The sequence below is a fragment of the Parus major genome, chromosome 3 (assembly GCF_001522545.3).
Source record: "Parus major isolate Abel chromosome 3, Parus_major1.1, whole genome shotgun sequence".
NCBI lineage: Eukaryota > Metazoa > Chordata > Aves > Passeriformes > Paridae > Parus > Parus major.
In genome coordinates, this window is record NC_031770.1 from 64,390,462 (window position 1) to 64,402,100 (window position 11,639).

Genomic DNA, 11,639 nt, shown 5'->3' on the forward strand with positions numbered 1-11,639 from the left:
TCTGGTAGCCCACAGCCTGTGACATGTGACATATTGCTGGGTGTGTGAGAGCTCCCAGCCAGTTCCCAAGAACTTCTCCTTTACCTCTCCCATTTTTGCTCTGCTGTTCCCTCCTGAATATCACTTTTCTGGTTTCTCTGTTCGTGATATTTTGACTTGGGAAAAATTTTATGAATTGATAGACACAGTTTCTCTGTGGTGTTGTATTTGGGTCTGTAAATACACAGCCACTTGCTCACTCTTCCTGCCCCCACCCTGGTAGGATGGGGGAGAGAATTGGAAGTGTAGAAGTCAGAAAACTCATGGCTTGGGATAAAAACAGTTTAAGAATTGAAAAGAAGAAAAATATTATCAGAGAAGTAATAAATAAGAACCAAGAAAGGCTGCAAATGAAAGCAGTTGGTCACCATCAGCTGGCTATTGCCTGAGCAGCAACCCCCAAACCAGCCTTCCCCCTATTTTCATTGCTGAGCACAGTGCCACAGGATACAGAATATCCATTTGGTCAGCTGGGGTCAGCTCTTCCTGCTGTGTCCTTTCCCAGCTTCTTGTGCACCACCAGCTTCCCCACCGGTGGGGTGAGAAGCAGAAAAGGCCTTGGCTATGTCTGAGGTCTGCTTAGCAGGCGCTGAAATATCCCTAAATCACCAACATAGTCTCCAGAACAAATCCAAAACATAGCCCCATACCAGGTACTGTGGAGGAAGTTAACTCTTTCCCAGCCAAACACAGCACAGGAAGCATACTTGGAAATTTGTGAGATCCAGAATGGATGAATAACTGTCCAAGTGACCATTATTAAACTGGCTTGTTTACAGGACTGCCACTTTACAAACCACATTTATTGAATTGTTTTGCCTTCAAAAGAGAAGTGGGATGATGGATTGGGAACCAGTCTTGGGGCTCCTGAACACCTCTGCTGTTTGTGCTCCTTAGTATTACGTGGGATGGGGGAGAAATCCATCCTGCCACCTTAAAGCTGGGAATGGTTTCTTTGGCTCACAAGCTGAGAATTCTATCTGAACATGCTGTTGCCAATGTTCAGTACACTTTTCTTTCTGTGATCATGACACCTGAACAAAATAAACTTGAAAATCTCCCACTTTAATTAGTTTCAGTTCTCATGATTTAGAATGATCTAGAAGGCCATATTTTGTCAAGAAACCTCTTCTATTTTTGCATTTCACCTTGATTTGATATTTTGTCCTGTCTGAACTAATGTTAATGGGCTCTGTGTTGAACTTACTTACGTGATTAATTTCTCTTCACAGATCATTCAACTTCAAGTGGTACATCATCATTTAAGCCCAGCCGATCACTGGTTTCTATTCCCACTGCCCATGTGATGCTGTCTAGTGGCAGCTCTACACTTTCCAAACACAGGGAAGCTTTCAAGTCTGATGGCTCAAAATGGAGTACAAGCTTTGTACGGTCAGGAGGAGGCAGAAATCAGGGAGCCCTGGACAATTCTCTTGACATGAAAGATGCAAGACCTGTAAGAAAATGGTCCTCCTTATCTAAACTCAGCTCACCAAATAATTTCAGCCAAGATGGAAGTAGTCATTCAGTGGAATACAGGGCTGGTATGGACAAAGCTGTGCCACCTCAATTAAGGACAAACGGGCCAAGTTGTTTGCATGACAGCATGGAGTTGCTAAAAATTGAGGACAAAGAAATGGGGAAAAAACGCTCTTCTCTACTGGACTGCAAATACAAATTTGAAACGTGCAGCAAAGATGACTTTGTTTCAGATTCCCCAAGTAGGAGACATGCCTTAGACTTGACCTACAGTGCCTTACCTGAAAGCAAAAACAAAGCTACGGCAGGCAGCTGTGAAGCTTTTGGCCAGAGATACGCGACCCTGGGACAGCAGGCTGTGAGCGGAGCTCCCATACAGCCGGCAGTGAGGACTCAGATGTGGCTCAAGGAGCAGCTACGGGCAAATCCCCTGGACTGCAGGTCTGCTGAGGAGCCCTACGGCGTGGCCACATGGCACATGCAGCAGCTCGAAGATTTTAGAGTAGCAGGTGACCAGCCATTGCAGGTAAGGATAAAGCTTGGTGTTTGCTGCCATCATGTGGCATCCTGTGTTATACCTGAGGAATAACAGGCAGTTTTAATGAAACGGGAAAGGAAACAGGTTTTGCTAACCAAGGGATGGTATTTTTAAGCTTTGATTTGGGCTGTTGCTGCTTGTTTCTCAACATTAGTTGTTTCTTGGGTTTTCTTCCATTTCTGCTGTCTGCCTATAGTTTACTCTGATTCACTCTGCCTGTCTGCATGGGATTAACATGTCTTTGTCTGAAGCTGTGCACAGAAAGAGGTTCATCAAGTAGCTTTTTTAGTAGTTTTGGAGCAACTGCGTAGTGGGGGAAATATGAAGGTATTTTGACTTGAATGGGCTTACAAAGAAGCTCCATTTATGCATTCAGCAAAATAAGAATGAGTTTTGTACAGTGCAAGGGTGAATGAATATTCAGTCTTCTTAAGCCTAGCACTTAAAAATGGAATTCAGTTTGATATTGCCGCTTGTTTTTTAACTAATAAAAATCAACTAACAGTAGTCAACAAATCTGGTTTATTTAAAGAGGTTGATGCATCACACTTGAAATATTTTCATCTTGAGACTATCAAACACATAGTTTTAAGAGATAGGTAACGCCTTCTGACATGAAATTAACAGTCTTTGTTTCCAGCTCTTCCCCTAATGGGGAAGTAAAGTTTGTTAAAGAAGGCAGTATTTAAAATCTACGTGTTAATGCTTACTTGTTTAGTAAGTTTGGCTTGGCTTGACCAAAAAAAAAAATCCCAGTTTACAATATATAAATTTCTCTGAAAGGCATTTTAGGTTTAGACTAGGATATTACCTCAGCAGAGATACCTCAGCAGAGATATGTTCACTTTCCTGTTTTGTTCAGCCTGAAGTACACAGAGTAATTTACAAAGAATTGTGCTCAAGTTTTCTTGTTCCTTCTGTTGTACATTGATGGAAAGAATGACAAGTTTAGAGATTAACATCCAGTTTTTCCTCTTAATGGTGATCTGGTTTTGGTTTTTGGTTTTTGGTGGTGTTTTGACTTTTTGTTGTGTTGGGTTTTTATGGGGCTGGTTTTTGTTGTTTGTTTTTTTATTTATTTAAGAAAATTGAAGCCAATTAATATGGCCAAACTAATAGTAATCTCTAAGAGATGTGCTGAGGCTGTGTCCAGGGCACTGCCAGCTGGACTCTGGGCAGTTGGCACCTGCTGGTGGCATTGAGGAGCACACAAGGGGTTTGGGAGGTGACAGCAGGGTTCCATGGGGGAGCTTGGTCTATCCATTCATTCAAGTCTACCCAAACCCCTGAGATGTGTAGCTGGCTGCAGCTACCAGTGGTGCTGTCTGTGAGATTTGTGATCAGATTACTGTGCCTGGTGGTTCTCTTCTTGGATTTAAATACACAGAATGACAGGGTTAGAAGGGACCTTAAAGATCATGTAGTCCCAACCCCCTCTGCCTGGACAGAGACACCTCCCACTGGATCAGGTGGCTCAAAGCCTTATTGAGCCTTGCTTTGGCCACTGTCAGGGTTGGGGCATCCGCAGCTTCCCTGAGCACCTGTTTTGGTGTCTTACCACGCTCATAGTAAAGAATTTCTTCCTAATACCCAGCCTTAAGTTTCCACTTTTTCAGTTTGTACCCGTTACTCCATAAGAGTTCCTGTGAAGGAGCTCCAGTAGGCCCCCTTCAGGTACTGGATGGTTGCTATGAGATGGTTACAACCTCGTCTTCTCCAGGCTGGAGAGCCACACCTTCCTCAGCCTGTTTTCATAGGGGAAGTGCTCTAGTCCTCTTGCCAGCTTCATGGCCTCCTTTGGATTTGCTCCAACAGTTCCACAATCTTCTTTATGTTGGGGACACCAGAAGTGTATGCAGTACTCCAGACAAGGTCTCACAACAGTAGAGTAAGCTTTATTTACTTATTGACTTCATTTAGATACTTGTGTCTTCATCATCTTATATGTGCCTTTACAACATTTTGTTTAGGATGAGGTTTTAGAAATTTATTTTTGTTTAGCTCAAACCAACTCCCAGCTTTTGTCCTTCACATCTCAGAAGTGCTTTCTCCCTCTGATCATGTTTAAATATAGTATGAAGGCAAGTTACATGTTGGAAACAGATGAAGCCCTGTATGTGTTATTACAACTACTCAAAAACTTTCATCCATGCTGGCATTGCTACTGAGCTGTATTTGGAGGATAGAGCCAGCAGGGGGAACACAAGCATTATTTATCTTTGATTGAAAAACAGTGCTGAACCTTCCGAGGATTTTTAGATTTTGCCTAAAACTGGCTTTTCTTCTTTTTTTTTTTTTTTTTTTTTTCCCCCTTTATTTCACCTGTGACTTTTCCATCTCTGTGGAGGAAATTTCTGATGGCCTTAGCAAGCTTCCAAGCTTCCATTGGCATGATCTGGAGTCATATTACTGGGCCTTGAAATGGGATCTGTTTTATGTCCTCGAGTGCAATGTGGTTGTGAATTAGGACCCAGAGAAGGTTAAAGCATGTGCAAGAACATTGAGCCTTTGGGCTTGTAGAGGCATCCCCCGCTGTTCCTCCCAGCCCTCTTTCCTTCTGACAGAAGTTACACCTGCAAGGAGGAAATAAGCCAGAAGCAATGAAGAAATGAGAATGGCTCTTCCTGTCCTGACACCTGTTTTTTAAAAAAACCTGCGCATCATTCTGCTGTGTCCTTTTTTTCAGAGATCCCAGACCTGGGAACTGATATTCTGTTATTTCTGAGAAACCAAGAGAACTGCAATACAAAGTGGAATATACATTTAAGAGATAGAGTAGAAGCCATAAGAGGAAGCTGATGATTTATAAAAGGGGCAAAAGCCACAGCTCTATATCAATTTTTTAATTTTTCTTTTCCTTTTAGTGAGGATTACTTTTGCTTTCTTGCTTAATATGTGTATATCCTGGTAGAAATGTAGTGGTTTTTCTAGGGCTGAAAAAAATTAGTTTAATATTATTTTGCTTTAAAACTACTATTGCCATAAGTAGAGAATACAACAAACTTTGCGTTCAACTGTTAATCTAGAGCAGCTTTGTGCATATTTAAGATAGCTGCACTCTGTAGCCTCCCCTTCTACGCCCTATCACTAATGAAGTGGGAATAGACTTCTGAGTTGATTTTGAGGACTGATAGTTCAGAAACAGCTGTTGGACTTAATAATACACACCACAAATAAGTTCTTACGTCCTCACAGACTACTACAGAGTTAATTATTGTAAAATCAGACAAGCTTTCTATTTGTTTACTTTAAAAATTAATGGAAAGTACAATGTAACACCCCTCAAAAGCTCTTCCAAGGTTAATTCCTTTCAATGTTAAGATTCTCTGCTTTCTTAGTAGTCTGAAGTTGATTGAACTCGGTGGTTTTTCTTATATTTTGCTCCCCAGATTATAATGCCTATCATGTGGCTTTTCTATTCCAATTGTAAACAATGGGTTGTAAAATAAAATTTCCTGTGCACTGTAAGGGAAGCTCAGAGTGTTGGGTAGAAGGCCTACATTGTGATTGTCCTTCAGGATGTGGTCAGGTTTGCAACTGCAGAAAATGTGCTGTGGAACAACAGAATGCCTTTTAGAGAAGGTGCATCTTTCAGCTTGTATGTATGATGCCTGTACATTTCAGAAATAAATCTCCAAGGGGAATCTGGTCTTTGGTTATTGTGTAACATCATGGAGTTGGATCTGAAAATTCATTTCCTTAGCTAATGTGAGTTATTTAATGTACGCTTTTTGAAAAGAAACATTCTCCTACACATTTCCTAGGAACAGGTTTTAACAGTTCTTCAGTTTATGAACTGAAACAAAGAAATACTGCTTTAATGAAAACAGTTTCCATGCAGAATTTATATTTCACCATATGCTTAATTTTTTAATTATTTTCAATATACAGCTGATCTTTGAGTAAGGAAATGTGTGAAAAGGACTGTATTAAGAGAAAAAAATGCTTATAAAAAACAACTGCGTTTCCCATTTACTGACCTTGGAGGCTGTAAAATCTAAATTAAAAAGCTCTATGTTTTCAAGCAATGGCATTTCTTAAAGTCTGATCCTATTATATATGCTGTTATCTGAATGCATGTAGGTACATGCTGTGTGCTAGTCCAAAAATAAGATTTAAAATGAAAGCATGCCTTGAAAATTGATGGAGATCATTTAATAAGAAGGAAAGCTTCAGAAGATTGCATATCTACATATTAAATTTGTATGGTGTTATAAGTATCAGAGTATGAATCTCTCTATTCCCATGTACAGAGCATCTGTATCATTTCTTCATGGTGTGCTAAATTGTATCAGAATATTGCAGAGATAATAGGTGGAAATTACTTAAGTGCATCTCTCCCATTTAATGTACCAGGTTTAGTGTTTTTTTTAATGAGGAAAACACTGGATTGTCATACCATGTATATAAAAGTTGCTGGAAATTAAGTTTTAATGCAATGAGAAGTTTAGAGTTATTAGAACAATTTTCGTTGTAAAGCAGAAAAGGAAGAAAGTAAACTGTATGCGTATCTAAACATTGGTAAACAAAGCTGTAAAACTTTAATTGAAAGAAAAGTCTCAACATTCATCAGATAACATTGTTGCCATGTAAAATTTTATTCTTAAATGTCAACTCAAAGCTAGGTTTTTTTATAATCCTGTCAGATCAGAAAATTAAAATTACTAATATCAACATTTTCTTCTATATCACATGTTGATGAAACCATACTTCTCAGGAATATGAAACTTCTTAACATGAGAGATTATCACTTTTAGCTAGCAGAGTGGATTCCTTTACTGGGAGTCATAACTAAGCTTTCATGGTCTGTTCCTTTTGCTGTGTTGGTAGCCCAGGAAATGGGATTCCGTTCATTATAAGGCACTTGTAGGTTCAGTCTGGAGTAAGTGCTAGCAGATGATTGGAAACCAAACTTGGATTGTGCTTGATAGCAAAATGAGCCTTGGCACTGGTTAGCTGATAACTTTGCCAGCTTTATATGTCATCTCAGGAAAATGCATGTTTCAGTTTCAGCAGCATATTTCAGCATTCATTGAGGATTCTGTCACGTTCATTGCTGGCTGAGAGGAGGCTGCTGGGATTGTATCTGGGGATTGTTCCTCCATGTTCTAATGACAAAGTTTCTCACAGACTTCCTTGGTATGTAATTTTTGATCTGGAAATACATGCTAGTTGGTGGCAGTAGGCTCATCTTTCTCAGTTTATTGAAAAGGAATATATGATTTTATTGTTCTTTCAGGGCCAACTGGTGTCGCACTGGTTTCCCTAAGATAGGGAAACTTGTGAATATACAGAAGGTGATATAGACATTAAGCTTTGGGTAGTCCCAAGCAGTATGTCAATGAATAACCATTTTGTTGGGAAAACTGTTCTTATTCTTCTTTGGGCTAGAGTGGTTTCCTGTATGTTTCGGTGGTTTTGATATGCTTTGAGCCATCTATGTCAAGCATCAACAGGAATTCTTCTAAGTAATACACAACTATGTAACCATTACCACGTATCTCTACTATATGAATTTACAGATTTTTTTAAAGCAGAATATTTCTATATTATCTAAATAAATGATGAAGTGCTTATTGTGATGTAGCTGTGCAAAGTTTTCTGCTTTAAATGCAAACATTGGAATTCATACTACTATAACAATCAACTTCAAAAAACTATGGGTATGCAGTTTGCAGAAGCCATTTCAAATGTTTATTGCACCTATTTTAGAGCAGGTGAGAAGAAAGCTTTCGTTTGAAATATCTGTGCTGCTCTAGGCCATTGTGCTGGTTTGGCTGGGGCAAAGGTAATTTCTTTCATAGTAGCTGGTAGGGAGCTACACTTTGGACTTGTACCAAACCGTAATCCCATGCTAGCTACTATACCATGAAGAAAATTAACTTTATTCCAGACAAAACCAGCACACTAATGCTCTGTAAGCTTTGGAGCAGGTAGTATGGAGTGGAATGTGGGTACTTATTAATGGCAGGACTTCCTTGAGCTTTTAGGTTTTCTGGGCATACTGCCTTTTCCTATGAAAATCTATTTAAAGATCAAGTTTAGATGAGTCTCCTGCAGATAGCTGAATAACAGTAATGATCATACGGAAGTTCTTGGTGTGAACATGAATAGATCAGTTCTATAATATACTCAGCACTCAGCAGTATATGTGCTGAATCAGGGATGTTGGCAGTAGGAAACTGGAGCTGGTGCTTCCTCTATCCATGGAACAACATCTGACTCTTTTGCATGTGTGTTTGTATGCATATCTATGTAGTAATAAATTTACTGTACAATATGTATTTGTACACTCTCCCTGTGTTTCACTTGGGAAAGTGACATGCTAGGAGGAAGTTCTTCGGCTCCAGTGTAATGCATGAACATCTTCTGGTCCCCCCCTTTCCCAGCACTTCTCATGTTTTTTTAGCACTACCTTCTGGAAAATCATTCCAACAGAAGCATGCTCCTGTTGGTCACTCTCCTTCCCAGGATGCTGTGGGAAAAGCACATCATCCTGTAAAGAGCCACAAAAGAAGGTCCTGTAAGACGTTTTTGCTGCATGCTTAGAGGTGAGGACAGGCTATGGACTGACGATTGCACTGGCAAGTATCAAGTGGTCTGTCAAATACGGCTGGAGGGCTCCCACACTGCTCACTTGACCTGTGCATAAGTGGTAAATCCTCTTACTGAGGCTGTAGTGTACCACGGGTTTTTGTGCAGCTGCGCCTACTGCTGGTGTGCTAAGGGTTTCCTGGGCAGTCATGATAACCCTGGGTAATGGCCTTTTGTCAATTGTTTTGACAGCTGCTTCATTTGATATGCTGGATAACAGAAGGCTTCTGGCTTTTAAGGTGTTGCAGTGAACCACAGGTGGTCAAAAAAGGTCTAAATAATAATTATGTTTTCATATTTGACCTTCACTGATCCCCATCTCTGCTACTGCAAGCTGCTTTTTGAGGATATCTTTGTTTCCATTTACAGCATCTGTGCTTTTCTCTCCACAGGTAATTTGATGTGTGCTGTCAACTCAAAGCTGGCATTTTGGTTTGCCTTCCTGCTGCTATTTCCCACAAAATATATGTTCTACAGAAATCCCATTTTAAAAATTTGATTTCTGCTGTACCCTTTTTGTGGAAATTATGTTCCTTGAATGCTGCAAATAATTTGTAAATCTTTAAACAATCAGCTGTAGCAATGAGAAACTACAGTAGCTGCTGATGCATTCTTGGGTTTCTTCAGGTACTCAGCAAGGCTGTAGGTGCTTTCTTCACTCAGTGGCAGGTAGATACTTGTGCACAGCTCTTAGGATTGCTTTCTGATAAATGTGGGGTGTGAACACCTTCTCTAACTGTTGGATATTTCGACCTCTGCAGCCTTTGCATACTTGTATTTAAGTAAAGTGTCTACATTATCACTGCAAAATCCACAGGGTGAAATCTGAGAAGGAAGCAGAGCCTCGCAGAGGTTCACATCAGCTTCACAAGGATAAATGCGAGTACTAGAACCAAGACAATGAGCAGAAAGTTGAGTAGAAGGTTGAGACCTCTGTTGTTGGCAAGATCCATAACGTGCAGCAGTCTGCCCTCTTGTGCCTGCAGCAGTCTCTTTAATTGTAGCTTAGGGTTGCTTCTTCAGTACTAAGCCATGTAGGTTCACATGAATTTAATTGTGTCCACAGCTCTTTCCCTGGTTTTTAGTTTCTGCCACTTAAGAAGAAAATGTATGTTTACAATAGCTAGTTGTTTGGTTTTTTCCTGGAAAAGTATTCCGGATGCTTCTACAAGCCTTTTTTCTCAAATACCTTAAAAATAAAGTAAAATAAAATTAAGGTTAATGATAAATTTCATTCCAGTACTGAAGAATTTCTGAAGAGCTAATAATTGGATGAAGGGCTTGAATTTTCTTATACAGTTAGGCACTTCATTGGCTTCTTCAATGTGTATGGTACTTTCCAGGCCCATTGAATTTTCAGAAGAATGAATGTTCTAAAGAGTTGGTCTCTTTCAGTGACAGACAGTTGAAAATTTACTTCTAAAATACCTCTGTAGGTGATCCACCCCTCCACCCCCTGCTTTCTTGTCTGGGCAAAATGTCTGTCTGTTAATAGAAGTATTTCCTACCCTTCCAGGATTTGGCATTGTGTAGTGCAGTCGTGTTTTGCCAGCACTGTGCTGTGTAAGGTCCATTACAGTCTTGGAAATGCCTTAGGAAGAATCTGGATTGAGCTGGCAGAGGATGCTTCTGTAGTGCTTTTAATAGCACATATGCAATTACTTATTTTAAGATAGCATTAATAACTTAACAATCAGGTTTTATTTATAGAAATATAGAAATGAAAGGAACGTATAAACCCACACAGCCCTAACACTGCCAACAGTTGCCAAAAGTTCCTTTTAATAATCAGCTACATTTTTAGCGAAGATCACAAGAGGGCAGTGTTTTATAGCTTTACATGTTATACAAAGGTGTAACTTCTGGCATTATTTTAGCTTAAAAATACCCCCAAACTTATAAAGCAGTCAATCAGATATTACTACAGTAATATCTGTAATAAGTAATATGGGCTTGTGTTAATTAATTTAAATCACCAGGATTCTTATTGAGATGAGCATCAGTTTGTAAAGGAATCACTATAAATATGTTCTGGGGTTTTGTTTTTTTCTTTTTTTTCCCCCCACTTTTTATCATGGAGGTCAAAACTAAAAAGATTACCTTTGTTGTTAAATAAGGCATCTCTGGATATTGCAGGATTTCACAAAAAAAAATTCTAATTGTATTTTGCTAGGCACTATTCATTTGTAGCCATACAAACATAGGTATCTGGCCCTTAATCTACAGTGTATTGATACGCTTCCAAATATAGATGGGAACACTCTCTAAATTATTGTGTTCAATTACTGTGCTCTAATTTTGGCAGAGAGGATACAGATAAGTATGTTTCAGCCTACATTATAACGTGTGTACATTTTTTGTGATTATTGCTCTGTGTGTATCCCAGAATGGATAAGGTTGGAAGGGACTGCCATCTTCCTGCTCAAGCAGAGTCATCCTGGAGCACACAGCACCAGATTGCATCCAGGTGGTGTCTGAACATCTCCTGAGGGAGACTCCACAGCCTCTCTGGGCAACCTGTTCCAGTGCATGGCCACCTGCACAGTAAAGAACTTCTGACTCATGTTCAGGTGGAATTTTCTGTGCATCAGTTTCTGCCCATTGCCTCTTGTCCTATTGCTTGGCACCACTGAGCACAGCCTGGCTCCATGGTGCCTCTTGGCACCCCCTTCAGATACTGGTAGATATTGATGAGGTCCCCTCTCTGTCACTTCTTGAGACTGAACATGCCCAGCTCCCTCAGCCTTTCCTCTTAACAGAAATACTCCAATTCCTTACTGATCTTTGTCATCCTCTGCTAGACCTGTTACAGGAGCTCCATGTTTCTCTTGTACTGAAGAGCCCAGAGAAGAAACAGCACTACAGCTCCATCCTCACTAGGGTGGAGTGGTGGGGGTAGGATCATCTTGAACTGCTGGGAATGCTCTTCCTAATTCATGCCAGGATACCACTGGCCTGGTTGTACCGGTGGTCATTAGTGTAGTTATAG

At 40.0% G+C, this 11,639-nt stretch overlaps 1 protein-coding gene across 1 annotated transcript in view; it reads left to right on the forward strand.

The window, feature by feature from the left end:
- Nucleotides 1–11,639, forward strand: part of CEP85L (centrosomal protein 85 like) — a 106,745-nt gene that overhangs the window by 41,244 nt on the left and 53,862 nt on the right. Inside the window, exon 3 of the mRNA XM_015622375.2 lies at nucleotides 1,272–2,044. Within this exon, the coding sequence (XP_015477861.1) occupies nucleotides 1,272–2,044 (773 nt within the window). The remainder of the gene's footprint in view (nucleotides 1–1,271; nucleotides 2,045–11,639) is intronic.